At 47.3% G+C, this 27,559-nt stretch overlaps 10 protein-coding genes across 10 annotated transcripts; 6 read left to right on the top strand and 4 right to left on the bottom strand.

Moving 5' to 3' along the window:
• Positions 1-303: 303 nt before the first annotated feature.
• On the top strand, positions 304-1,318 carry HD556DRAFT_1446542 (uncharacterized protein; the record flags this gene model as incomplete). The annotated part of the gene is made up of 3 exons (XM_041307115.1): positions 304-744; positions 800-1,151; positions 1,203-1,318. 3 exons carry the CDS (start codon positions 304-306, stop codon positions 1,316-1,318), a joined length of 909 nt encoding a protein of 302 aa, XP_041156973.1.
• A 245-nt stretch (positions 1,319-1,563) lies between these two features.
• On the bottom strand, positions 1,564-3,019 carry HD556DRAFT_1433521 (uncharacterized protein; the record flags this gene model as incomplete). Its single annotated transcript, XM_041305231.1, has 3 exons — positions 1,564-1,591; positions 2,390-2,766; positions 2,819-3,019. 3 exons carry the CDS (start codon positions 3,017-3,019, stop codon positions 1,564-1,566), a joined length of 606 nt encoding a protein of 201 aa, XP_041156972.1.
• Positions 3,020-3,622: 603 nt separating this feature from the next.
• Positions 3,623-4,145, bottom strand: HD556DRAFT_1310959 (uncharacterized protein; the record flags this gene model as incomplete). The annotated part of the gene is made up of 3 exons (XM_041300484.1): positions 3,623-3,782; positions 3,826-3,895; positions 3,950-4,145. The coding sequence occupies 3 exons, from the start codon at positions 4,143-4,145 to the stop codon at positions 3,623-3,625; spliced, it is 426 nt and encodes a 141-aa protein (XP_041156971.1).
• Positions 4,146-5,375: 1,230 nt separating this feature from the next.
• On the top strand, positions 5,376-6,075 carry HD556DRAFT_1446539 (uncharacterized protein; the record flags this gene model as incomplete). The annotated part of the gene is made up of 3 exons (XM_041307114.1): positions 5,376-5,455; positions 5,511-5,606; positions 5,658-6,075. The coding sequence occupies 3 exons, from the start codon at positions 5,376-5,378 to the stop codon at positions 6,073-6,075; spliced, it is 594 nt and encodes a 197-aa protein (XP_041156970.1).
• Positions 6,076-6,260: 185 nt separating this feature from the next.
• HD556DRAFT_1446538 (uncharacterized protein) lies at positions 6,261-8,870 on the top strand (the record flags this gene model as incomplete). Its single annotated transcript, XM_041307113.1, has 8 exons — positions 6,261-6,503; positions 6,935-7,171; positions 7,224-7,621; positions 7,678-7,806; positions 7,860-7,963; positions 8,020-8,231; positions 8,284-8,798; positions 8,852-8,870. 8 exons carry the CDS (start codon positions 6,261-6,263, stop codon positions 8,868-8,870), a joined length of 1,857 nt encoding a protein of 618 aa, XP_041156969.1.
• Positions 8,871-14,246: 5,376 nt separating this feature from the next.
• HD556DRAFT_1243016 (uncharacterized protein) lies at positions 14,247-15,177 on the bottom strand (the record flags this gene model as incomplete). Its single annotated transcript, XM_041298333.1, has 4 exons — positions 14,247-14,414; positions 14,463-14,624; positions 14,693-14,842; positions 14,896-15,177. The coding sequence occupies 4 exons, from the start codon at positions 15,175-15,177 to the stop codon at positions 14,247-14,249; spliced, it is 762 nt and encodes a 253-aa protein (XP_041156968.1).
• A 1,153-nt stretch (positions 15,178-16,330) lies between these two features.
• On the top strand, positions 16,331-19,621 carry HD556DRAFT_1433520 (uncharacterized protein; the record flags this gene model as incomplete). The annotated part of the gene is made up of 6 exons (XM_041305230.1): positions 16,331-16,973; positions 17,085-17,128; positions 17,184-17,474; positions 17,695-18,242; positions 18,318-19,213; positions 19,269-19,621. 6 exons carry the CDS (start codon positions 16,331-16,333, stop codon positions 19,619-19,621), a joined length of 2,775 nt encoding a protein of 924 aa, XP_041156967.1.
• Positions 19,622-20,842: 1,221 nt separating this feature from the next.
• Positions 20,843-21,208, bottom strand: HD556DRAFT_1446530 (uncharacterized protein; the record flags this gene model as incomplete). The annotated part of the gene is made up of 3 exons (XM_041307112.1): positions 20,843-20,875; positions 20,929-21,072; positions 21,122-21,208. 3 exons carry the CDS (start codon positions 21,206-21,208, stop codon positions 20,843-20,845), a joined length of 264 nt encoding a protein of 87 aa, XP_041156966.1.
• Positions 21,209-24,781: 3,573 nt separating this feature from the next.
• Positions 24,782-25,177, top strand: HD556DRAFT_753713 (uncharacterized protein). The gene has a single exon (XM_041311508.1). The coding sequence runs from the start codon at positions 24,846-24,848 to the stop codon at positions 25,107-25,109; it is 264 nt and encodes an 87-aa protein (XP_041156965.1). The 5' UTR covers positions 24,782-24,845; the 3' UTR covers positions 25,110-25,177.
• Positions 25,178-26,376: 1,199 nt separating this feature from the next.
• Positions 26,377-27,521, top strand: HD556DRAFT_1491760 (uncharacterized protein; the record flags this gene model as incomplete). Its single annotated transcript, XM_041308809.1, has 6 exons — positions 26,377-26,683; positions 26,734-26,872; positions 26,936-26,996; positions 27,087-27,224; positions 27,290-27,416; positions 27,448-27,521. 6 exons carry the CDS (start codon positions 26,377-26,379, stop codon positions 27,519-27,521), a joined length of 846 nt encoding a protein of 281 aa, XP_041156964.1.
• Between the last annotated feature and the right edge of the window lie 38 nt (positions 27,522-27,559).

The following is a 27,559-nucleotide window of genomic DNA, read 5'->3' as shown; positions in this document are numbered from 1 at the left end:
TCTGTTGCCTTCTGCCAAGAACAACCTCGAGCTCCACAAGACACCATCGAAAAAACCAGCAGGATCCAGAAAGCTTGTAAAAGCCGCATGGATTACAATGGGTATGTTGCCAAATACAAGCTTCAGCTCGGTAAGTGCATCTGAGAACTCGAATCGTCGCCGTAGCACTCAGCATTGTACACATGTTTCCGGAGTTTTGTTTCCAATTTCAAATTCCTTATCATTTTTCCTTATACGACATAGAATCAATATGGAAATGCTAATAATAACAAGTGTTATACGTACACGTACTCATAAGCAACCATGTTCAACCCTTCGGAACCCAGTTCCCTCCCACTTACTCACCAGCCCACAGTAAGAATGCCCTTTCATGTTTCTCCAAGCTTGACCAGAGGGTCGAGTCAGGAATGCGAGTACAAAGATGAGCCTAGTCAATGCGAGACTGATCCTCCTTTGGGCATACTCGAGCCTTCTCCAGCTCTTGTTCGGACGATTGGTAAGACTCGCAGTCGACATATCTCACAAGCCAAACGTGCCAGGTCGCCATCATCTGACGAAACCGACGACGGCATTCTTAGACCTATAACTCCTCCACCCATAATCAACGATCTTGCTCGTTTTGTCAAGCGTGCAAAGTTAAGCCCAACGCTTCGCATAAAGGATAGCTCCAACACACAGGATCGCCGCTTTTTTAATAACCAGTTATCTCACCGTGGCTCATTGAGTGTATCAGATGCTCAGCGGGTATGTTATTTTGTATATAAATTGGACAGATTGCTCATTGAGAAAAACATACCAGACCAAAGATGTGCTCTGGCGCCGTTTGAAGAACTTGTCTTCAGAAGCTGCAGCTCAAGCTGTCGTTACGATGCATGCTGACGTTGAATGGAGGCGCGTGTGTTGTCTGGCAACGGCTTGGGAAATCTATGCGAGTGAAGAACACTTGAAGTTCCTTCACATGGTTCTTGAAGATCAAGGTGAAAGATATGCCAGTGCTGGCAGTGAGCCTTTTGGCACGTCAGTTGAAGGGCTCGTTAGCTGTAGTGAGGAGGAACTTAAAGATTGGATAGACTTCGGTGTCGCTGCATACAGCCATGATGTAACATCATTCGCTGTTGGAGACACACAGTTGGATTACCTCGAGAATACATGTAAGTGTGCTCATTTACCTACAAGCAATGTCGCTGCTGATGATCATAAAGCCACAGACTCAGATGAATCTGACGACTCTGGCATCGCTCTCACGCACTCGGAAGAAGACCGATCCAGGGGTGAGACATTAAGAACTGCAGCAATTTCATCACCGTGTAACAGCTAAAGTACTCAGTATAAATGACTTTCGCCTGGCTTTGCGCTGACCATGTACTAGATTCATTGTCTCAACATATGCAATGCGATAGGAATAGTTCGGAGACAAAGTTTCCCCTGTAGCTTTACTGATTGTGATGTGGGGCATGAGGTCCCAGTTGTTATTCTTTCCTTCTGTTTGTCCCTGTGACAGTATCGTTATCAGATCTACAACATTCACTTCGAACTTTTGTTGCAATAGGTTACACATGTACTTCATCGATAGTTGTTGGCTACCAGATTACTTTGATGGGACATGGTTTTGACTATGTTAGATTACCGACGCCTGGGATCATAGTACTATAGTACTGCCAGCATCTGACGTTAGACTGGGCTAGTACTACTGAGTCATTATGGCGTAAATCGGCCCAGGGTTGCAGCGGCTGACGTTTCCGAAGTTGGCTGGCACGACTAATCTGGACAATGGTTCGAATTTCATGTGTGTAACATGAGGCTAGGTACAATTCAATTGAACTCCATATATCGACGACATGAGTACCACCCCAAACCTTAATTGGCCTCATGACAGCGGGAATTAACGTAGATTGCCCAACTTGTACGCATCTGAAAGCAGGAATACGTGTTTTTCCTTCCAGTCGGACACGTCTGCCTACCGAGGCCAGAAAATCTTGCGACAAATCGAAGAGTAAGTCGCACTCATTATCCAATTAACCGTGACACTGTCTAATAGATCTGTTATCGCAGCCGGCATGGGTTTGATCAGTGGGGCCCTCTTGTACCCGCCGCGGCCGTGTTCGACTCGAATTTACGCTACCTGTATCGTGACCACACTCCTACTACTCGCAAGACATCGTCATCCAGACTCAGATATGTTGAATTTCGGCTCAGATTGGCAGCCTGACTCGGACTCTCAGCATCGACAACCCTCTGAAGTACCCGCCACGCCACTTGGATCATGGCCACGCCCTGAGCGTTTTAACATCACCAAGTGACGCCATTCACGGACCATGCGCATGAAAGATTCATAACGATCCTGAATCGACAGTGTGAACTGAAAAATTCAAGTACAGTAAGATTAAACATTACCTTTCGTCTGATCAAGCCTGTGTTGTCCGTTAAACGAACCAGCGAATGATAAAATTCGTAAGCAGAGGCCTTTGACTCGAAGGACAAGATATGATAGTGATGAAGAACGCGAAATGTAGCAGCCGTTCGTGGATTAGTAGAAGTCGACGGAAACCAGCCAGCACGTAGTAGTTGCTTGGTATGTGTCTGAGAGGTCATGGAGCCACAGAAGTCCAGCCCAATCTCATGTATGCCATTTGCGTCAATGAGAACAAAATCATCGTTAAATGCTCTCCTTGGAAGAATACAGGATTCGCCGATTGCATGACCCAGTTGTATGCGAAGACCCATGGCTTTCAATGAAAGACGCTCAAAAAATTGACCATTCCATTCCTAGGAAGTTAATGAGTGATCAGGGCTTTCACGATTGAGAAATTAAATTGACCTCTATACGATGGGTAGGCAACCGTAAGTGGTTCTGGACGATACAGAGACCACAGTATAATTGTGAATCTAGACAGTCTTGACACCGATATCGAGGAGGAGTAGATTTCAGACATGGACATCCGGGACATGCATCAGAAATGTGATCTCCGCGTCCCTCGTGCCGCAGCAGTTCTGCTAGAAAAAGATCACGCTCGTCCATCCATATCAGAAGGGGGTTGTCCTAATGTCTTGTTTAATGGAAACACATAGTTATCACCAAATTAAACATACCGCAGCTGTTCGCTTGCGCCTCAGTGGATTCTCATCTGATAGTACAAATATATCTGATTCCAGGCTATCATGGCAAAAATCAGAGAAATCCTCTCCTGGAACAGCAGATTGGCTGTCAGGTTCATAAGATGGCGATGTGGACACAGATCCCCGGATTTGCTGTGTAGAGACCTCTAGAATACCGTCTCGGCGAGAGGAAAACGTGACAGATGGGTGAATTGGTGCTCGGGAATGCTGGTTGGGTGGCGTATAGTGGTTTAGTCGAGCTCGCTTTCGGCCTGGCATGCGAATGGTATGAGAGGAAGGACCCGATGATTTATTGTTGACAAGGCTAGTATTGGCCGGCATTCCAACCGAGGTTGGCTTCAATCTGAGGCTGTGGGAATTAACACAAGGTAATACAATGTTCATGAGCCTGCGGCGTCCACTTAGAGAGAAACTTTGGCACTATGCTCGACGATGTCGAGATAGAGGTTTTGAACAATCAAGATGCAAATTAGGCTGACAACGACAACAAAACTGTACAGAACAACTACACAACATAAGAGAATCCCCAAGGTTCCACCATCTCGACTATGCCCTGATCAATTGCCTCCCTAACCCGCTGCTCCCCAATCACGACAGATTCTACTTCATGATAAGCAGGTTCGTTGACACCCAGAACACAGTTCAATGCGTTCTCCCTAGTTGTGCTAATAAGTATAAAACAATATCTGCAAATAAAAAAGTACAAACCAGCCTGCCATGACGCCAATGTAGGAACCACGAACAACATAGAAGAGCGACTGCCCATCTTTGACTTCGGCTAAAATAGTGTTAGTGACATTTAGCAACATTCGAAGTACAGGTTTCAGCCCACCTGGCATATTGTAATAGACGCCCTTGTAACAATGAAGAAGAGACTCATCCGCTATCGATCGCACTACAGCCTGGTAATGTAAGCTGTGTTTGTGGACGGTGCTGACGTCTGGTGCCGCTGTGGAGACTGCGTGATTGACATAGACATAAGACGAGCTGTGCACACTTTCAATGAAGAATGGTATCTTGAATGACATGATCGTTAGTGTAATAGGAACTAAAGAGAATTACACACCGCAAACGAGACGACATAAAGAACGGGGAAAGACTCAACAAAGTCATACAGTGCAATTGAGTTGCTGAAAAGGAAATGTGGTGTCAGTCATAAGCGTGAAACGTAGTAGTCTTGCTGCAAAAGGTGGAGTTGCGCTGGCGAGAAGCTCGCATGCTCGACTATTATGTAAATTACACACCAAACTGACTTGCCGCAAACAACGGCAGAATTGCCGTTGTTTGGTCAAGTTTGGTGTGTAATTTACATAATAGTCGAGCATGCGAGCTTCTCGCCAGCGCAACTCCACCTTTTGCAGCAAGACTACTACGTTTCACGCTTATGACTGACACCACATTTCCTTTTCAGCAACTCAATTGCACTGTATGACTTTGTTGAGTCTTTCCCCGTTCTTTATGTCGTCTCGTTTGCGGTGTGTAATTTCCATAATAGTCGAGCGCACATCTTACTAATTATGGATTATGGTCCTACTATGGCCCTACTGCATATGATATTATTTCGCTGTTTCTCGTTCACTTGAATGAATGTTGGTCAAGGAGGACCACAATATTCTACACAAGGTATTTGGCTGTTTCGTTGGAATATTTAGTTACACGGTTAGATATTCATTGATGTACTCATATTGTCCAATTAATTATGGTCCGACCAACTATATCGGTCCAACCATGCAGTTTGCAATTGTAACTCACAAGCTATAGTCGAATTTATTCTCTATATTTCGCAGCTAAGGATCACCGTGATTTATAGAACAATATATACTGACGTGTTGACCTGCATATGAGTCACTATGCACTCAGTTCTGCATCCAACCAGCACTAGATGGCATCACTCGCTCACATGGATGCTAATGAATGCTAACACATGCTCAGTGACAACTCAAATCTAGGGGTCCTCATGGATCCCATTTAACGCTAGGTAAGTCTACAATGGTATTTACCCCCAAAAAAACACTGGGATGATGTATATACTACTCCTAGGTATCTTCAGACCATTCCATCTGAGATTCCAAGTCTCTCTCGGACTTACCATCTTACCATTATGTTTTATGGTCCGACCGTCTGCATAAGTGCTTCCGCTTCCTTCACCAATCGAAGACTCATTGTTTGGGTCCAAATACTGTAGGGGTCTATTTTTTTTCTTCATTCTTTTGCTCCTCACAACACAACATTACTTTTGCAGTCATTCCGTTCTCACTATGGTGCGCCCAACATTGTACAAAACTCATCAGGAGAGAGTGCAAGCTGCAAGAGAAAAGTGTCGTCGCCATTATCAAAAGTAAGTGATCAAACGACAGTATCTAAGGACTCTAGTTGACCAAAAGACTCCCCAGGTTTCGAGACGCTATACTGGCCAAGCGGCGTGAGTCACGCAAAGCAAAAAAATCCTGTCAAGACAATGAACCTTCAGACGATGAAGATGAACCAATGTGCGTACTGTATAGACTTACTTGTATTAAGGCATCTGACGTTTGCACCAGCGAAACCTTACAGGAGTGCATTGCCGTAGTTAAGTACGCCAAGGACGACTTCATGGCCTATGTGAAAGTTCCACGAAGATTCTTCGACCTCCTCGTCGATGAGTACTCCAAGACAATGCCCGACCCTGAGTTATACCCTACCGAGAATGGAGATAAGTCTGTATTTGAACGCGCTATCACAAACCTGGAAGAATTTCTCCACCGAGCCAACCGTGGGCTTGATGGTATTCTTCAGATGTGTGGCGTGAGTGATGAGTGGCGCGCTGCAGATAGTGTCTGCAGGTTCATGAGGGAGATGATAGGGATGGTTGAAGACATCTTGTTGCATCTGGCGGATGGCGGCGACAGCGAACTAGCGATTGCTTTCACGGGAAACGAATTATGGTACCAGGAGTACAAATTTCCCACTAGCGCTTAGTTAGTACCTGCCCTGTAGAGTCAGAACTTCTATCTTTGTTTGTGAAACCTCCAGAATACAATTAGCGGCGACAGTTTGAAGTGTGGTGTGGCTATATGCAGATCTATTTGCGAAGACATGTCCAGGCTCGGCTCTGTGATTCACAGCGGTATCCCAGAGCTTGTTGCTTTCTTCTCGCTATGTCCATGTCGCAGATGGCAGTCCTCACGCGTGCCCAACGCGACATGCTTAAAACATTTTTGCCTGCTTTTAAAATTGTTCGTTCAGGGTCAGTAGAAGAGCAGGAAGAATTCTGGGAGAGTGTTTACTCCCAGTGGTTCGCAACTTGGCCTGAACGTGCTGTGCAGTTTGTGGAGATACCGCACGACCAAGCATTGTCTGGCCTGCAGCAGGAATTGCTCGTTGAAGCCACTAGGTGCCGTCGTCGAGTACGTCGTTACTCATTTCATCTGAAGGGGGTATGTATTGACTGTAGGAGAAGCGCATCCAGACTTTTATACTCATGAACATGTTGTACCAGGAGACACGTGTGACGATGAAGGAGTACTTTCCTGTGAAGAAGTCGAGAAGGTGGCTGAGCTAGACGAGGTAGTATTCTGTGTATGCGGGATGCAGGTGTCATCATATGTGTAATGTAGCGTAGATATTGAGAACTTGCCTTGCGCGCATAAATCAGACGAATTGGTGAAATCCTAGGCACGTATATTATCAATAGGAACCGGTCTGAAGAAGTTGAAGATCACCGTGCTTGAATCTTGTCTCTCGTGGCCTACCCAAGATTGACCGCTGTACCCGTGAAAGTGCGCTGGCAAGCATTTCTTTCATTTTGGGAAACTCACCCTGCTACAGCTTGTTTCAGATGGCGGGTAAGAAATGGGCTACTCCAGAACAAGAGGAGTTTCTCCTCAGCTTCATGTCTGAATACCGCGAGACTGCCGCGACCAAGGACTATGACGATTTTTTCACGCGCATCTGGGCTTTATGGTTTGAAAGGTGGCCTGAGGAACACGTTATCTTCAAAGACATGCCAGACGATTATGTTCGCACCCCGGATGGCATCAAGGCTCTGGCGACCGCAGTTGCGACACGTCAGCAAGTAAGACACATGCGCAAAAATCGAATAAAACATGTACTGATTAATTTGACAGCAATTGGTCACTTGGTATAGGTGGCAGATGAACCCTGCACGTCATGCTCGCTCCAAAGGCGCCAGGGGTGTCCTGAAGTTCGATACCATCTTAGGTGGGGGCGTGGAACTCAAAGGGACACGAGCACCACAAAAAATCGATATTTACTCACACGAATTCTATGGAGCGAAGGTTAAGCACACTGCAGATGATGCAATCGCAGCAGAAAATATCACCAATAAAGGTCCGAAGCTGAACAAACGACGTGAGATTACACGGCGAATGTACTTGGAGGAAAGTGAGTCTGTCAAAGCGGATATCAATAGGAAATATCGCAAGGCAAAAGCAAAGTTTGCAAAAAAGCGCCAGCAGCTGAAGTCTGGGAAGGCATTAAAAATTGATGATGCCACAAAAGTGAAGTACGTACTGTTATTCGATTGTATCTCAGCATCACTGACTTGGATCTTCTGGGTAGAGCTATCCAGCAGCTTGGTCCAATGCTCGACCGCATCCTGAAGTATCTTGCGCATATTACAGGTGGATGGAAATTTACCGTTCTCATGGGGGGTCGTGATCCTGGGACGGGTGAAACGTCAGTGTTCAAGTGAGCAACATTTGCAAACACGAGGAATTCAGGCGTACTCATTGTTAATTAAGCTACCACGTTGGCGAACTTCAAAGCGGCGCCCAGTTCAATCATGTATACAAAGACTTCGATGGAATGCAGGCTGCCTTCCTAGCGTTTGTGCAAAACACTCTTGGTATGTTTGAATTTTCTAAATACAGAGACACCAGACTTAGCCTTTCCCCCAATCAGCATTCGAGTCTACCCTACCACATGATGAGTCAGCAATGGATGAAGACGACGAGTCGTCGTCAAACTGGGACAGCGATGAAGATTGTAACAATGAGCGGGAAAAGAGTGTCGAGGAGGGTACGAGTCGAGTCATCAAGGATGTCCCATCCTTTGATACAAGCGGCCTGTATCAAATGACTCCGCAACCTGAAGAAATTCTTGGGGATAACATAGTGAGTAATAGCTTATCAATATGCAGCAGAATGTGTTTCATTGCACACATAGAGCAACTTGCATACTGCATGGGGCACCTCTGCCGCTTTTGACCCGATCATAGCGGGCACCATCAATTTTTCTGCCTTCGATCCCCACGCCTTCACCAATATTGTCGACAATCCTAATTTCGATCCTGGTGCCCTCGATAATGCTCGGGGTACGATATCTGACTTGTCTCTCGCCAACCTGACATCTCCAGACAACCGTGATAGTCCATATTTACCTCCGAATCCACAGGTGGAGGTACTTCTTCCGGCTGTTCAATCTGCAAATAGTGAGGAAGAACAGGACAATGATCCACTCCTTGACCAGCCAGAGGTCCGTTCTCATTGTGGAGTGCGTAGACGACGTGTTGAGAGATCTCCGGCTCCTACACTATCTATGGGCCGATCTACATTGCCGGACCCTCCAGCAGCGCATGTGCCTCGTCTCCGCACACGCAACAATGTGCCCTTCAACCCACGAGAGCGTGATAATGACATTGGAGTTCCAACACGTCGTGCTTGTCCCGCAGACTCACGGAAGTACGTCAATTCTATCACAGTGCAAAGGGTAATCATACTAATAAACACTACAGAAGGGCTCGACACTCTTGAAAGTTGGGAGAGTTTTGTCAATGTCATTCTATATTTTGGTATTATAATCGCACACTGCTTGATTGACTGGTGTAGTAGTGTATATTCTTGTACTGCACCGTATCAAATATTGTATCACACCGACAATTCAATTCATTGTTTTGACCTCAAAAAAACAATTTGACTCCGTGCATAATCAGAAAATTGTCTTAACTATGTACAAAAATATAAATGTGAGATGCATAAGATGAAAAATAGTGGTGGAATGGACTTGGTGAATTCAAAACTGAAAGATTGCGTCAGCGAGGGACTTGGTGAATTCAAAACTCGAAGATTGCGTCATTGATCCCATTGTCCTAATATTACTAAGCCCGAAGGGCTACTCGAAACAGTAAGAGGCTAACTAAGTCGATACTGAGTACGCAGATGCCAAAGTATTAAAGTATGTAAGCAAAAAGGACACCTGGAATAGTAAGAGGCCTACTAAAGTGAAAAATGAGTAGCCGGACACAAGTATGTAAGCAAGGTACTACCAGGAGGAAGTGAGAAGCAAGGAGTACGTAAGCAAGGTCCAACCGGGAGCGGGACAACCCGCTCGATATGGACAGATGTGTGCCAAATATGGACGGCACAGCCCAAATATGTACTGGATGGATGATGCATCACTGTCAGATCCCTGATGCATTAATAATGCATCACACATTGAGCAAGCTTGATGCATCACAAAACCAGGCTACTTAGCCTGCTGTGATGCATCAATATGACATTATAGCCTGGATATCAACGAACCGAATTGCGTCCGCTGGCCTGGCCGTGCTATTTGAAGGGAAGATGTGCAAAATTTTGTCGCACGGCCCTAAACGAAAGGTCATAGCCGAAATCCCACAGGTCGAGGGACTATACAGCGTGATGACAAAAGCGCGTCAGGGTCACCACGCAAACGTAGCAAAAGAAAAGCTTACCCTTGGCCAGCTACATCGTAGGCTGGGCCACGTTGGCCAAAACGCATTGGCGGACGCTGTGAAGAAGGGGATGATAGTGGGCGTGGACCTAGACCCGGAATCTAAAGCCGAATTCTGCGATACCTGCGTGAAAGCTAAGTCAGTGCAGCAATCCTTTCCCAAAGAGACGAAAACGCGCGCACTCACCTATGGGGATCTAGTCCATACGGACCTCTGGGGACTGGCCCAGACGACGAGTTTGGGTGGCTGCAAATATTATGTCAGTTTTACGGACGACTTCAGCCGCCAAACACGACTGGAATTCCTCAAACAAAAGAGTGACGCACTTACAGCGTTCAAGTCCTACGAGGCATGGGTGACCCGGCAGTCGCCAGGTGTGCGCGTGCGCAAAGTCCGTTCGGACAGAGGAGGGGAGTATCTGAGCACTGAGTTTGAGCAATACTTGCGTCAGCAAGGCATCGAACGTCAACTAACAGTGCACGACTCACCGCAACAGAATGGTGTCGCTGAATGACTCAATCGCACCCTGGTCGAGCATGCGAGAGCGATGCTCCTGGGCAAAGACATGCCAAAGTATCTGTGGGCCGAGGCCGTTAGTTATGCGACATGGCTCAAGAACCGCTTACCTTCGAGAGCCATCCCAGGTAGCACGCCCTACGAGATGGTGCGCAAGTCCAAACCAGACTTGTCGCGAGCCCACGAGTTTGGGGCAACGGTTTTCGTCCATGCCCTGGAGGCTGGCAAGCTAGAGGCGAGAGCAGAGGAGGCAGTCTTCGTGGGGGTAGACGCTGAGAGTAAGGGATACCGGGTATATTGGCCCGGCAGGCGTCGAGTCACGGTGGAAAGGAATGTCACCTTCACACCGATCCTGGCAGCCGATGGTATGCCGGACGAGGGGGAGTCTACTGCTGTTAACGAACATAATAGCGGCAACAGTAATAATAACTCACCTAATAGCGTCCAGCCCATCACCATGCCACAGCAACCTCAGCCATCTACTCCTCAGCAACCTCAGCCATCTACTCCTGAGCAACCTCAGCCATCTACTCCTCCAATGAGGCCGACGAGGGCAAGACCACCCCCCGGATACTATGCGGCCCTAAACGAGGGTCAGACGGCTGCCCTAACGATGGAGAATCTGTTAGAGGCGTCAGAGGTAGACCTAATGGATGAAGAAAATTATCTTCACCTTGCCTTGGCTGCCGCAGTGCCGGAACCCACACTCCAACAGGCCCTAAATGGTCCTGATGCCGCTGAATGGCAAGAGGCGGTGGACTATGAGATAAGTCAGTTGGAGAAGCTAGGTACGTGGGAGGTAGTGGACCCACCTCGAGGCGCCAACGTCATACCGTGCCATTACATCCTGGCCACCAAACGCGGACCGGACGGCGAGAAGCTGAAGTTGCGGGCCCGACTCGTGGCTAATGGGCAGAGGCAGAAGCTCGGCGTCGACTACTTCGACACCTTCGCCCCCACCGCCAGCATGATAACGATCCGGATGGTCCTAGCAATGGCAGCTCAGCGAAACTGGGAGATACACCAGGTTGATATCAAAAGTGCTTACCTATATGCCAGCATCCAGGAGGAAATATATATGCGTGCCCCGCCCGGCTACTTGAAGGAGGACCAGCGTGGAAAGGTGCTGAGATTGAGGAGGAGTTTGCCTGGCCTGAAACAGGCAGGATTTGAGTGGGCCGAAGAACTATCGGGCATGTTCCTAACGTTGGGATTCAGCAGGTCCAAAGTCGATCAAGCTGTTTACTATAAACGTACCTCCAACGAGCATACAGTCATCACAGTGTCCGTGGACGACATGGCCGTAACAGCGAACCACGTAGCCCACATCCAGCGATTCAAGTCCGAACTCCAGAAGCATTTCGAGATATCGGACCTGGGAGAGCTAAAGTGGTTGTTAGGTCTGAAGGTAACAAGGGATAGAGTGGCACGTACCATCACGCTGTCTCAGAAGGCATATGTTGCGACCATCGTCGAACGTTTTCGTTTGGGCGACGCCAAGAGCGTACAGACCCCAATGGAGGCTACAACAACCCTGTCAGTAGAGCAAGGCCCTGCAACCCACGCCGAAATCCAGGATATGCGTGACGTACCTTACCAAAGGGCCATTGGGTCCTTGATGTATGCTGCCACCAGTACGCGACCGGACATTGCATTCACAGTCGCAACGTTGTCGCAGTTCATGAGGAACCCCGGCAGAGCCCATTGGGAAGCTGCAAAACGAGCTCTCCGTTATTTAAAGGCAACGGACGGCATGGAACTTACCTTGGGAGCCACAGATGCCGGCCTAGAGGCGTTTGTCGACGCCGATTGGGCGTCGCAGCCTCATAGACACTCGATGTCGGGATACGTCGTCATGTTCAACGGTGCACCCATAGCCTGGAGTGCAAGGAAGCAGCCGTTAATAGCGTTATCGACGGCAAAGGCTGAATATATCGCGCTTACCAGTGTGGCGCGCGAGCTCCTCTTCCTACAGCTCCTCATCGGCGAACTCTACGAAGCCCCAAGCCTCCCAACCTCCATATACTGCGACAATCAAGCAGCCATTGTGTTAGCCTCCAACAGCAAATCCCAATCGAGAACAAAGCATATCGACTTACGATATCACTTCGTCCGTGGACACGTCAAGAACGGCATCTTCAAGCTGTTCTATTGCCCCACCGAAGACAACGTGGCCGACGCATTCACCAAGGCTCTACCGCGACCCAGACTCCAACGACTGAGAGGGATGATGCGTTTGGATAGCGCTCGAGGGGGAGTGTTGGGATCCGACGAATCTGAAGGAGACAAGGCCGAAAGGATGAGAGCCGAGAGGGAGAGGCAGCAACCGGCCGAAGCGTAGAGCCAAGGGAGAGGACACCAAGTGCGAGCGCATCCAAACGGAGAATGAGGTCGACGTGTCGTGGCCAACTCGTGCGCTGTCCATCTTTTAGTTTAGCTTAGCGTAAATGACTGTACCTGGGAGACTCACCTTATAAGCCCAGGTACCCGCATCCAAACATCTCAGTTTCAACTCGAATACTGAGATGTAAGTTAGTATTTTCGTAATGTTCGACTCGAGGTCTAACGTTATATTAGATTCGTACCTTTGTGTCTAGGTACAACGTTTGTTAATCGGAGTTTCAACTCGAATACTGAGATATTCATACCTTTGTGTCTAGCTGCGCGTGACCGTCTCGCTATACTCTCAATACAGAGGTGGTTGGACGAGAACCAAAAACCGGACCAAGGTTCGGTTCTAGTTATTTCAACGAACCTTAGACCGAACCTTTGCGAACGGTTCGCAGCGGTCAGGTTCGGTTTTTTCTCGGTCTGAACGCGAACCGAACGCAAAAAAATTACAGCCAGGAAAAAAAAACATAGGCAAGATATTTGTACTCGTAGTTACATGTCCAATGAAGCCGCATGTCCCTCAGCCTCTACTCCTGCAGAAAGATGCCCATTCCTATATGCTCCCTTCAGTAGTTGTAGTGCAGTGAACGTGTCAGTCGCGAGTGCATTGCGTCGGATAGTCGAAGTGATTCCTCCGCTTGAGAATGCTTGTTCGGAAGGAACGGAGCTGCCTTGAATGGGTAGATAGTCTCGCGCGATGCGCGCGAGTGTAGGGTATTGCAGCGAGTGAAGCTATTAAGTAGATTTAGTAGCGAAAAAACAAGTCAAAAAGAAAACTTACCCCCCACCAGGCCACAATGTCATCAGTCTCCTCTAGTGGCGAAGACAAGTACATGTTGAGCTCTTGACGAGGATTGTGAGTAAGGTGGTCTGATGTCTTACGCGTCCTAATAGCCTCGCGCATCCAATCGTCGCCATAGTGCTTGCGTACACTGGCAGCTCTCGTCGGCGGAGCGGATTGCTCATTGGTAGTAGGTGTTCAACTCGGCGGTGTATAATAGTCATCGAACTACAAAAAAAAAAAAGATTAGAGCAGGAAAACAACATAGACGAGTACTCACCACGGCCTCCAGACGAGCTCTGCCATCTGCAACATCTCCAAAATCCCACCAGCCTTCAACGTATGCAAGCTTATAGTTTGCATCAGGGAAATCAGTGATTCCTAATTTGACACAATATCACCGAATTCTCGCGGATTGTCGAGGATTCGATATGTTCCATTGATATGACTGATTTTTTTAGTCCCCCTCCCAATTGTAGACAATTCACCCTAATTACTACCAATACCAAAGCGTAAATTAGACAATAGATCCAATTCAAACATCGCAAAAACAATCAAATTCAGGTGAATCCTAGTCAATTTTACTACTAGCGCTCATCACCTACTACTCCTCCGACTCTGGCATTGCATCAATGTCAAGGAACATCAATGCCTCGTCCATCTCGAGATCGCACACCACGTTGGCCTTGGAGCCACTGCAATACACGATCAGTAAAATAACGAGAAAATCAATCGAACGAGCACATACTAGACAGTTTTATAGACAGAATGCATCAGTACGTGGTACTTGCGCTCACTAGTGTCAAAGATACCATTCAGGATACCTACGAGTGTTTTGTAGATCCCGCTATATAATTCACAATTAAAATCACGGTCGTATTTTTCGGATGAATATTGCATGATGACGCTGCGCACCTAGACAGCAATAAGTAACTCGCTCAGGGAGTCCTAAATCGAACTCACCGCTGTTCCTGCGAGAGCAACCATAGCAACTGGAAGCTCCCTCTCGTCCAGACGATCCTCGACAGTCGACACCAATTTCTCGTGAAATTTAACTCCGACGCTCGCATTGTCAACAAAAAAGGCCTCCGCTATGGTGTCCAGGATGGCAGGTGCCTGGTACGGCTTGCTTCGAATCGGTTCGTCCTACACACATCAGTTGATAGTATGAATCAATCAATTAGCACACATACCTTACTGTTGACAGGATATATGAACATATTTTTTTTCAAGAGGTCAGCGACCTTCGTGTCAGCGCCTTTGATGAGACCGTAGTGACTCGCTACATGCGCTTGAGCCACTTTTCGCACATTGTTCCGGAAATGGCTGATACGACCTTCAGGCTTATGAAAAGTTGTTAGAATGTGAAGCATTAAGTGTCAGTTCGAAGACGTACCACTGAAGCCAGGGCTCGTACATATTTTGCATCCTTCATCAATCGTGACCTGACAGCCTCAAATTCAGGTCGATCGTCGGTGCATGCGAGCAAAATGTCCCCCGTAATCTTCCGCCGATGCTCCAAGTCAGGATACGCATTTTCGAACACGAGGTACTCGAGGATGCGGGTGATAGAAGCGCGCAGCATGTCTTGCATATGGGCCTGCTGATCTGTTAGGTTAACCTTGCCTGATGTACTATAAATAATCCAGCTGCTCAGAGGCCAATCCTCCTCGCGCATTCGCACAAGTTTTGGATTTGAGGCAGTCACAAGCGTATCACTCATGTCTTCAGTACTATCCCGCCAAGTCGGTTTCTATCAACCATGAAACTAGCAGTCAGCGCCGTCTGAAAAGAAACAAAAAAACATGAACTCCCCTCCTGCTCTCGTTTCTCCTGGCGTTTGCTTCGAACTCCTTCGGTCAAAGTGTTCTGCAACCTACCTTAGTACATACAATAAGCAAACAGAGTAAGAATAGGACAATACCTTATGTTTAATCGTTTTTTTTGACTTGTCTGGTGCCAGTGTGCGGTAGTGAGTCTTTCGCGTGGCCTTCATGTCATCGTCTCTATCGGAGACAGCTGCATGAGTCATGCGAGGCTCATCCGAGTCATCATCAGTGTCACTTGTGCCCTTACTAAGATGAGAACCTCGCGATTCAGAGCCAGTGCTCTTGGACCGTGCACAATTTACAAATTGAGGTCGCTTGACATGAGATGAAATCAGCAGAGCAGACACTTCCAACCATAATGAAAAACTTACTTCAAGATCCAGTACTTCTTTCAGTTTCTTTTTGTCTGCCTTGAGGGATTTGAGATCATCATCGGACACATCTAAATTGTCGTCCGAGTCGTCACCGGTGCCATGCTCGTCGGAGTCGCCACTTAATGCAGCAATGTTGTTGTCTGAGTCGAACAGTTCAGACGCAGACACGACCTTGGTGTTGGACTTCGCGTCAGATGTCACGATTCGAGGCATCTTGATGTGTTCTGATTTGGCATTGTTGGATGCAGCACGTTTCCGATTAGTACTCTTTTCTGCCATCCAAACTAAATAAGTGGGTCAGCGCACACCAACAGTAATGATTGCAAGGCACAACAAACAACGGACCTTGATTCTTGTAGGCAGTAGATTTGGCCTGTCTTACAGGCCGGCCATCCGATGTTGCAGGACTCGGAGCTGCAGCTTTTTGCAAGTTGGCTGCACGCATGGCTGCAGCTTTCTCATTGGGAGTGGGTCCTTTGGTTTTTGCCATCACAGTAGAGTAGAGGAAGAGAACTGATCGATTGAATCGATTTGCAAAAAAAAAAAAAGTCACAAATCCGGCAGACGCCGTTAACACAAACTCACCAAGTCAATCCGGTTCCAAAGTTTCATAGGCCAATCTACTATCATGCCTACTTGCGATGGATGTGAGCATCTCTTCACTAAAAATGGTTATTCTCGCCACCTAGCTCAATCTAAGAATCCTGCTTGCATCATCATATACGAGCAGATGCAAAACTATGTACCTTCGGCACCAAATCTACATTTCGAGTCACATCCTCCGAGTCCAACAACTGCAAAGGTATCCGAAGTACAACACCGATCTGATGGCGCAGTCTATGAGCATGAATTGGACAACTTCGAAAACCCACCTCCTAATATATTTGAGGGCGACTACTTTAACACTGCAGCCGAGGACCTGGAATGGCCTGAGGATGATGCTGAAGAAGACGCTGAAGGTGATGGTTTGGAATCAGAGGAAGAGGATATGGAGGCTGAAGGAGCTGTAGCTGAGCAAGAACGAGACTGGGAGCCTCCTGTTGCAGAGCAGACCATCGAAGATCAGGATTTGCCTATGGAGGAAGATAGCACGCACATCACAGACACATCTTCCGACACTCACGGCACTGATCTAAATCGTGCTCACCGGCACGATGCAGAAGCCCCACTATTTCAACGACCACATATTGTTAAGTTCCCTCTTCGCAATGCAGGAGCTACCCAGGACTTGGAGGATTCAGACTCGGACCCAGATGAAGGATGTCATCAGAGTGGCTACCATCACTATCATCAGCAGGTGTCCTTTGGCGAGGAGGATGGAATTTGGGCACCTTTTACATCTCAAATCGACTATGAGGTTGCGCACTGGGCCAAGACATGAGGCCCTGGTTCTACATCGTTCTCGGACCTTCTCGAAATCGAAGGAGTGAGTATAACTATGGAATGATATTTAGTTCGAGAGGGATACTCACTGTAGCCAGGTGTGCGAGAAGCTAGGGTTGTCATACAAGAACTCCCGCGAACTAAACAAAATAATTGATACAAAGATACCTGCACGCCGGCCTTGCTTCCAGCGCAAGGAGATTTTGGTGGCGGGTGAAGCTTTTGATGTGTACTGTCGAGATATCATCGACTGTGTCAAAGCGCTTTATGGAGACCCAGAGTTTGCACCTTACCTTGTATTTGTCCCAGAGCGGCACTATACAGATCAAGACGAGATGCAAAGGCTATACCACGATCTACATACTGGTAAATGGTGGTGGAATACACAGGTAACGGACTAAGTTAGCCTTGTTTACTTACCGCTAACTCGGAGTTTATTAATAGAAGCACCTTGAGAAAGAGAAACCGGGCGCCACCGTTATACCAATCTTGTTGTCATCTGACAAAACGCAAGTAACGATGTTTCGGAATAAAGCTGCCTACCCCTTGTACATGACTATTGGAAACTTGCCCAAGGAGATCCGTCGACGTCCCTCTCACAGTGCTCAGATACTCCTCGCCTATCTGCCCACCACCAAGTTAGAACATATTACCAACAAATCAGCGAGACGCCGAAGTCTCGCGAATCTATTCCATGCCTGCATGCGCCATGTTGTTGAGCCACTGGTAGAGCCAGGTATCAATGGGATGGCAATCATGAGCGGAGATGGTGCGTTACGGCGTGGGCATCCTTTGGTTGCCTGTTACATTGGAGATTACCCCGAACAGCTCCTTGTCACAGGCATCAAGACTGGTGAATGTCCGAAGTGTGATATTCCATCGGACGAACTTGGCAGTAAGGATTTGCCTTTTCACACCCGCGATCTGGGTGACATTCTTGATGCACTCGCTCTTGTCGATGAAGACCCTTATGAGTTTACTAAGGCCTGTCGCAGTGCAGGAATCAAACCCCTCTATCATCCTTTCTGGGAAGACCTACCGCATTGTAACATATTTCGCGCCATCACTCCCGACATCTTGCATCAACTGTACCAAGGACTCGTCAAGCACCTGATCTCATGGATCAAATCTGCATTCAGCGATGCAGAAATTGATGCGTGATGCAAATGCTTGCCTCCTAACCACAATGTGCGAGTCTTCATGAAAGGTATATCCATTCTCTCGCGAGTTAGTGGCACGGAGCACGAACAAATTTGCCGGTTCCTGCTGGGAATAATCATTGATATTGGCCTGCCAAATGGCGCATCACCACTCCGACTGGTCCGTGCTGTAAGAGGCCTGCTTGACTTCCTGTATCTTTCACGCTATCCTTGTCACTCACAACGAACCTTGGATCTTCTGGACGATGCGCTCAATCGCTTTCATGACAACAAGTCAATATTCGTGGATCTTGGTATCCGTTCGTCGTTCAATTTGCCTAAGCTCCACTCCTTTCGACACTATGTTTCAATGATTCAACACTTTGGAACGACCAACAACTACAATACCAAGTATACCGAACGGCTTCATATCGACCTCGCAAAGGATGCCTACCGCGCAACAAACCACAAAGATGAGTATATGCAGATGACCCTTTGGCTCGAGCGACGAGAAAAGATTCTTTGGCACCATCAATTCATTCAGTGGCGTCGTTCCTTAGCTTCCTCAAATCAGCACCAATCGTTCAGTTATTCCCCACCACACGTTGATCTTCTGTATTCCCGACAATACAAAGTCGCAAAGCACCCCTCTGCTAAACGAGTGACTTTCTCGGCACTTGCAGCCGAGTATGGTGCAGTGCATTTCCGTGCAGCCCTCACACATTTTGTAGTGCAGGTCACAGAGCCGGATCTGACTGCACGACAGCTCGAGGACATGGCCGTGGATGTGATACTCCCTTTTCAATCTGTGGCCGTGTTTCATAAAATCCATTACAACATCATCAATGACGACGGAACACCGAACAACCTTACTGTCGACTCAATTCATGCTCGACCAGCCAGACACGACCGCCACCATAGGAACGTGCCTGCTAGGTTTGACACGGCACTTGTGAATTTGGGTAATGGTGGACCTTTGGGTGTGGAAGGTAGGTATGGGCCGTTTTTCAGTGGAATTGTACTAACAAGTCAACCCGCCATTAGGATACTGTGTAGCACAGGTCCAGGTTGTGTTTTCCCTTTTGGCGAAAGCAAAAATAGCAATGTTTCGCAACTTAAATGTCCCTGATCACCTCGCATATGTCGAATGGTTCACGCCATTTGCCAACAGACCACAGGCCAACCATGGCATGTATAAAGTTTTGCGGGCTTTTCGTGATGGTGAGAGGCAGGCGAGCATCGTGCCTGTCCGCAATATCCGACGTTCTATCCACTTGATGCCGAAGTTTGGACCTGTGGCTCCTCGGGAATGGACAACAAGCAATGTATTAGATAGGTGTAGCACATTTTTCGTTAATACCTTTACAGATAGAGATGCATATGTAACTTTGTTTTAGACGCACCGTGATGGGACTGACAGGTTTATTCTCACGGGCTTGGTCACATTGATGGACGAAAATTTCACAACACCGAGTCATCGATTCGTTCTTGTTTTGATCGTGCACTGCTATCTATCAACTTGTGTCTTATTATTATGGTGCGCAGATGCTAATGTCTGTACTACAAAAAATTTGACTTACATTGTTGCAGGAATCAGACAAAGAGAATTTAAAACCGGGGAAGCGGTGGGTTGTTTGGATGCTGTAATGATTGCTTCTCGGATGTAAAGCTGATGACTGTTTAGCCCACGCTCGCTTTCATTTGGGTTTAGCGTTGATGGGAACTCACCCATTAAGAAGTCGCCCGTCAAAAAGTAAGTCCGAGTCCATTGATTGTCGGCAGTTACTCACTATAAGTACAAGGTCTAAGAAACCACTGACCCGCAGGATTCCAATTCCGGAGTTGGGGATATTGGCAACTCCCCCACTCGAAATCCCTGAAACTCCCGTCCCCCCCTACCGTCAGACTCCGGCCCCTCTGACGGTGTCTCAAAACTATATCTATCGACTTGTAGGAGATCGTTGGGACGCTGAAATCAAACAGTGCGAGGAGGCGAGAAAAGCTCATCTATTGGAAGTGCTGCTTGCTGCGCATGGCATTCGTAAATTAGTATAATGATATGGCATTCTGTATCTCAAAATTTACTGATGCATTTGAATTCTTTTTTTCGTTGCGCACATTGGCTCGGACTGTCGGATATTTGGGTCTTTTCGGCACACATTTGAGAAAACGGCAAAGGATTTTCCAAGTTTGATACAATCGGCTCTAATTGTCCCCAATACAGAAAGGGGGTTTTTCCTGATGTGGATCAAGAACTTAAATTATATTAGATAAGAACGAGTTTTAAAAATTGATAGTACTCACCAAGACAAATAAAATAAACGTCCGATTGACTTGTTTTCTTGAAGTATTTGTCGACATTCTTGAGTCCTGCCTCAATCGCATCAGTGATCGGAAGATATTGTGGGTTATCTGCCATGGATCTCCATCGATCAGTGAGGCACTCTAGTGTAGGGATTGTTTTCCATGCGGTTGGATGTTTTGCTGATGAGAACGATTGCTGAGCCATGGCTGGTTCCTTGAGGACTTGGTGAATAAGCCTGAGGTGTCTCCAATCACTTCAATCGAGCTTGAAGTTGTCGTAAGTCTTGTTGTGAAGAGTTGGCACTTCGTTGCTTTCATTCGGCAAGGTTGGTGAAACGGTTTATGGCCTATTTAATTAAAATCAGACCACTTTTAAACATTGAAAGAAAAAACAACTCACTTGACGCAAGAGCAACATGCGGTCCAGGCATTTATATAGCGACGCCCAGCGAGTCCGGATCCATTGCAACAACTCAAGTTCAGGTATGTTTTCCTCTTTGCAAGCCTTACAGAAAAATGCGCGAGCTTGAGGGGACTTTCGGATCTGAGGATCTCGATCAGCAAAAGAATAGTCTAAAAAATATAGCACGTACCTGCTCAATGAGGGCAAGAGCTTTGCCAAGTGAATCGCCAGTATCGAATAAGGTGTTGTTGTTGTCGTCGTCGTTACTGACGTCCATGGAAGAAAGCTGTTTATTTAAGGTGTCGAGGTCAGCGTCGTTGCCATTATCAAGCGCTTGTCAAATTTTCTTCATGAGAGCAGCTTGAGGTGTGGGGGCGACAGCGTCAACGAAGTGGCGTGCTGCAAGATTAAGTATATGTTCTTGGCACCTGATGCGGCGCGCATCAGGTGCCCACCGCGTACCCTCAGGATCGATTTCTTGTCCAACTGCTTTCATGGTGGTATCATTATTGGTGGCATTGTCAGAGGTCATCCATCCGACCTACAACACACTGATTAGATTCAGCACAGCAAAGTAGTAGACTAAACTTTACCTTATTTCGTAGTTCATATTTGTCAATGGTATCAACAATCAAGCGAGCCGTATTCTGACCACTATGATTGCCCTGGATGTGCGCAAAACTGAGTTGCTCGCGGCGTAACTCCCATTGCTGGGGTTTGTCATCCGGGCTCCAGATATAGTGGCCTGTGATGGAGAAGAAAGGGTCGCCGATGATTGACGTCCATGAATCGAAGGTCATCGAGACTTGACTGTCTACCTTTGCGAGATGCTCACGAATGACGTTGACCACCTGCACTGCGCGGGCCTTAACAGTCTCCGTAAGTTTCATGCGGTGTGGCACGTCACTTTCAGCAAGGGCGGGGCGGACATAACGAAGCAAGTTGCGGAAGGCTGGTTTGTCGACGAGTTGCAATGCCTCGTCCTCGGTCACAATCAACTCCATAATATACTCCAGAAGCCCTGCCTTGGTAAACATGGGTGCTTTCGGGGCAAGGCTGCCATCGAGGGTGGATTGCCTTGAACTATCTATGAATCAGTACAACACACTACAATACGGCAAATGTAACTCACAGGGATTGAACCTCACCAGTTGGAACCGCTCGAGGGTGCATGGTGATGTTTGCGGCTTTGCAGCGTGACTTGTAAAGTTGAAAATGGCCTTTATTACTGATAGATATATAATATTAGTGATCATTCAAGAGAAAGAAGACATGAACATACCGACAAATGTGCGTGCGTAGTGTAGAGATACCTCCGCGAAACGTGTACTTGCTTTCAAGTTCACCGGCATCCCTGCAAGGTTTGCAGACCCAATGTTTGTCGTCGCGAGTGAAGATTGTTCGAATATCAGCGCTGCGCTCACTCTTTGATAAAGCGGCTCGGATGGTGGTGTCTTGAAGATCCTCGGGTTCGTCCTCAGGTTTGTCCTCAGGTGCTGGTACATCTTCGTCCTCGGCCTCATCCGATTGACCAGCACCATGGTCAGTATCAATATCCGTGTCGTCGTCAGATAATGGAGCGGAGAGCTGTAACACAACCTTCTTCCTAACTAGTTGCTCGGTTGCACTAGATAATGCGCGCTTGCGGCTTGTTGAAGAACAAGCGTTGTCGGAATCACGAAGGCGCGCAGAAGGTTTAGAGGTGCGAATGGAGCGTCGAGCACTGGCACCTGCAGTAAGTGGCACTGGTTTGTGTCCAGTCTGCAGTAGCACAGAGAAGGCGTCTGTGGGTGGCTGGGCAGAGGAGGATGGAGCGGAAATGGGGACGGCATCATCAGGATCGTTGTAAAAAACGATGTCTTTGGCGTCCTTTAGAGACCCGTCTGGGTTGAGGGCACACTGTGCTTCAGGTTCAGACATTGTACCGGTAGTCAAAATATATCACTCACCTTGCTCCCTTTATATGTGAATACCCAATCTCCTACTAACTCATAGTATGCATTGAAGGATCCTAAGAAATATAATATGTCAATCAGTTTATTGCGCTTGATTTGACGGAAAAGTCATACCTTGAGCTTGATTGAACAGGTAGGCGTTATCGGACAGCAGGGTGTGCGGGATGCGAACCTCCGGACAGGATAAGTCGAAAAAAGTCTTGAGAATGCCAAAGGTCAAAGTGACCATGGCGAATCTTGAGGATCGAGAAGTCAAAATGACCATAAGCGTGTGATTGAGCCTTGAAGGTGTTGCAAGGAAGATTCGGTTCGGGGTTCGGAACGGTTCGGGAAGGTCCGAACCTATAGATGAACCGCACAGGAGTTAGCAGACCACGAACCTCATTCCGGTTTGGTCCGTGCAAAATGCTGGACCATGGACCGAACCAAGGACGAACCTGACCAATGGTCAGGTTCGAACCACGGTTCGGAACTGGACCACGGCAGCACTACTCGGAAGTAACGTTGAATTGCATCGTTTTCCCGCTAAAAGGTGCTGTTGTCTATGAACTTCCCTAACATCACATAGTCAAACAGCAATGGAATGACGAGGACAAGTCACGGAGTAACTTTTTATATGCATGGAATTAGCACGGAACGTGGATCTCCGCGTCCTGGTTTCTCAGAACTGAGAAGGTACTAGATTTCCACGGGAGTTCGCACATTTTTGGCAAAACGGTTATTACTCCACATCGCACAAACAAACAAAATTAATTCTTTGACAGTTCGATAGCGTGACATCGAAAGTACAAGGTCTGCTAGTTTCTATTTCGAAAATCGACGTGTTGAGTCCAGCGGAGAGTTACCGCACAGAAAAGTGCATTTTCCCTAGAGTTCGCGCACTTCGTCACACTATGTCACACGTTTGCCGCAATGCCTTTTCACGCTCCGCGGAGAAGTCGTGCATGGTGTAAAGCATTTCGGCATTGCGGAGTTTTGATTACATAGTCTCTATGTAACACTTTGGGCAGATCGTCACGTCTGGGGCTTATTTCTTTTATCGCAGACAAGCATGTGCCCCGGATAGATTTGTTTTAGTATTCTCTGACACATGACTTTCTCGCTTGGCCACTAACAAGATAAGTACTAGGCCTTTTCACGGCCCAATCCATTTACTGATCCCACTCACTCGACAGTCGTCTGTTCTTGCGACAAGTAAGTGCTATTTACGGTGTATATATGCACACATTTTGAACATTGTGAGTTATCTGGCATTGTCACATTCATTCACTGACTGTTTTACATCACTAGCTCAATACCGTTGTCCCAATGACCGACAGGTCCAGCGGCTTCAACAGATACATCGTTACAAGACAGTCAATTGGTGAGTTCCATTAAAAGCTACCCAATGTATTTTAATTGATATCTATTGCTGTAGAAACACGAGAATGAGGCGGCTGCCATCACACGGTAAGTACTGTCTGCTTACCTTACAAGTATATCTAACAATGATTTGTTTCTGTCAAGGACTCCCATGTGCCAGAAGCTGGCGCCAGGCGGGCTACGTCATCCTGAGCAAATATGGACAAGTCAATTGGGAGCTACGGGAATATACTAGAATCTACGGTACACTAACACAATCGACGATACAATATTTCGCTCGATGCGAGTCACTAAAAATCGACTATAAGTCTCATCTTTCTCCGAAAATCGACGCGAATATCGTCGCAATATTTCCGTCGTTTTCCGGAGATATGGCTAGGACCGTTTCTCACTGGGGATCGCACGATTCACCAGCAAAAGATTTTCCGCTGTTCCACACCAAATTGCACACAGACCTTGTTCAATCTGCTGGCATTGCAGTTCGATGGAGTTATCTTGCATAATCATGACGAACATATAAAAGGAAGGTATCTGTAATTTTCACTAACTTGTCAGGATTTATTTCAGCCTTCAGGCCATATCACATCCTCACTCACAATGCGTTTCTCCTTTGCAATTTTCCTCGTCGTCGTAGCTCAGATGGCGTCATCAAGCTCTGCCACGCCTGTTCAGGATGGGATCGAAGATTGTCCCGTCTTTTGCGTCTACAAACACGAATGCCGCAGATGCCCTGGGAAAACTTGCGTGAGTTATAGTGGTTTGTGTCCTGGATTTAACCATGACTCATCGACACGGCAGTTCGCCTTTATATGTGCTGTGAGTAGTGTTTCTGCTTTCACATCGGTGCAGTATGGTTCATGACACTGACACGCGAGTCACTAGTGATCGATTGCTGAGTTGATCAACTAAATAAAGTTTCCTGTTACTCGAATAATGGAGGAATTGGAATAGACGACTCACTTTTAAATTACTCGATAGTCGTCAGCTCATCTGCAACACATTTGAATGTGCATATCTTATGTACACGCGAGTGTATGTTGATCATTTTGTACTTGTAAGTAACGTCGAATTGCATCGTTGGACTGGCGCGGCTGACAATGTCCTTGCCTCTGGCAGACGGAAGCTGGTGTGGCCTCTACCTAACAATCATGCTACCTACGACAACGCCCGAAGGCCTGACTAAGCTAGCAAATGGTGGCAAACACCCGCCTGTGTCACCCCCCGCTGGAGGGGTACCCCACTCCATCGTTTTCCCGCTAAAAGGTGCTGTTGTCTGTGAACTTCCCTAACATCACGTAGTCAAACAGCAATGGGATGACGAGGACAAGTCACGGAGTAACTTCTTATATGCATGGAATTAGCACGGAATGTGGATCTCCGCGTCCTGGTTTCTCGGAAGGTAGGTGCGTTTAGACAGATGTTTCTGAAAGTTTTAGGAAACGTCACGGGGCCTGTCTGTCTGAATTGACTTCAAACTAGAAATGAACATTGATCGACCTGTATGGTGTACATAAGTTCTGTACGTAATAAAGACCTGACCTTGCCCGTAATATTTCCAAATAGATGTAGATGAAGAGCGTTCTTGTAGCATATGATGGGATGATCACCAGCCACGCAGACGCTGATTGCTCTCGGCTGAATGAACACTATCGCATCATTAGCACGATGGAACCCATCAACTAGAAGAAACTTACAGACCATAAACGATTTCCGAAGATCAAGATCTTACGAATGACCGTAAATATGCACCGTGATGGTGCAACTTGACATCATACTAGTAGAGTGCTAGTCCCGCACCAAGCTTCATCTGACATACATGATTCTTCGCGCTACACGTAGCCTATGCCTCAAGGTGTCATCATCACTTATTCTGTGTATATGCTATGCACCCTTGATTGATGATTCACCGAGTCAGACCTTGAAAGACATCATTCCTTATAAGATTGTAAAGTATGACCTGAATCATGCCAACAAAAGTACAGGTCATGGCTCGAGGCCCGACCGGGGATTCAAACTCACTCACGAGGTATATTGTAGCTATTGCCACTAGTGATGGACAGGTCCGGTTCGGTCCGGTTCTCTAGGAAATTCAGAGAACCGTGGACCGGACCATCGGTTCGGTCCAATAATGGTCCGGTTCCGGTTCAGCAAGGGTTTGAACCGAGAACCGGACCCAAAAAATGTCAAACTTCATATACAATCCGGTTCATCTTCTCGCGCCCTGAACGCGATCCTACCGCTTGTTGCGTCTGGGCAGCCCTACGAAGCGCACCAGAAAACACGCACCTTCACTTCACGGTACAGCAAGTCTGGACAGTACGACACTGCCATCGACGTGCTCTTCCAGAGTGCGAGAGAACTCCTGAAAGTTAGCCAGCATTGTCCCGCAGGTGACCAAGACCTGCATCACTATATCGGAGAGCTCTTATATAAAGGTATATGCGGCAGTATCTACAAAACTGACTGTCGTGCTCACGATGTGTAGATGGGGCTTTCGATGCGGCAGAACCTCACTTCCTTGCGTCAGGAAAAAGGGATAGCGCACGTTCACTAGCGAACATGATGATAGAATGGTCAGCAGCGGGCGGAGCTCTAGGGAACTTTGCCCTTCGAGGTACACTTCTGTAAGTTGGAACTCATGTCCATACCATTTCCTTCGTTCCCCGGTTCATGACTTCTCATCACAGATATCTACAAAATGGCAACATCGTCGGAGCTCGCACATTCATTTCGCAGTTCATTGCACAAGTGATTTCATCTTGACCGAAACTGATTTCGCCACTGCAATCATCTCCATTGCCTGTCACTCCTACGGGTGAAATCACACATACGACTGAGCCTGTGCTCAACTTCTGTCAGCTTGCTGTCTTGACATGTCAACGTGCAAATGGGGAGAAGAATAAAGTGATGCACGAGAGCTGGGTGAGGCTTTGTGGAACATATCAATCTAAAGGTGGCGTCTTAGCGACCAGGGAGGTTCGGACGATGAGTCAAATGATTATTGCTTGCTTGATTTTCTAAAGACAAACCGCACTGTTTAGACACTACAGGAGATAGCAACGTTGTACTTTGCAATTCCTCCGCCACGCACTCAGCCTGATAATCCGTTGGGAGCTATGATTTCCTCTATGCTGGGCGACTCGCTCACCCATCCCTCGTTGACAATCGGTTCGAACCTGTTCGGACCTGTTCGAACCAGGTTCGAGAATTCTGCAAGTCCTCGAACCGTGGACTGGACCGACGGTTCGGTTCCCCCTATTGCCCGAACTTTGAACCGGACTTCGGTCAGGTTCGAAACGGTTCGGGTTCGA

This window comes from Suillus plorans, assembly GCF_016647745.1.
Source record: "Suillus plorans strain S12 chromosome Unknown HD556scaffold_54, whole genome shotgun sequence".
NCBI lineage: Eukaryota > Fungi > Basidiomycota > Agaricomycetes > Boletales > Suillaceae > Suillus > Suillus plorans.
This window is presented reverse-complemented; position numbering and strand designations above follow the sequence as displayed.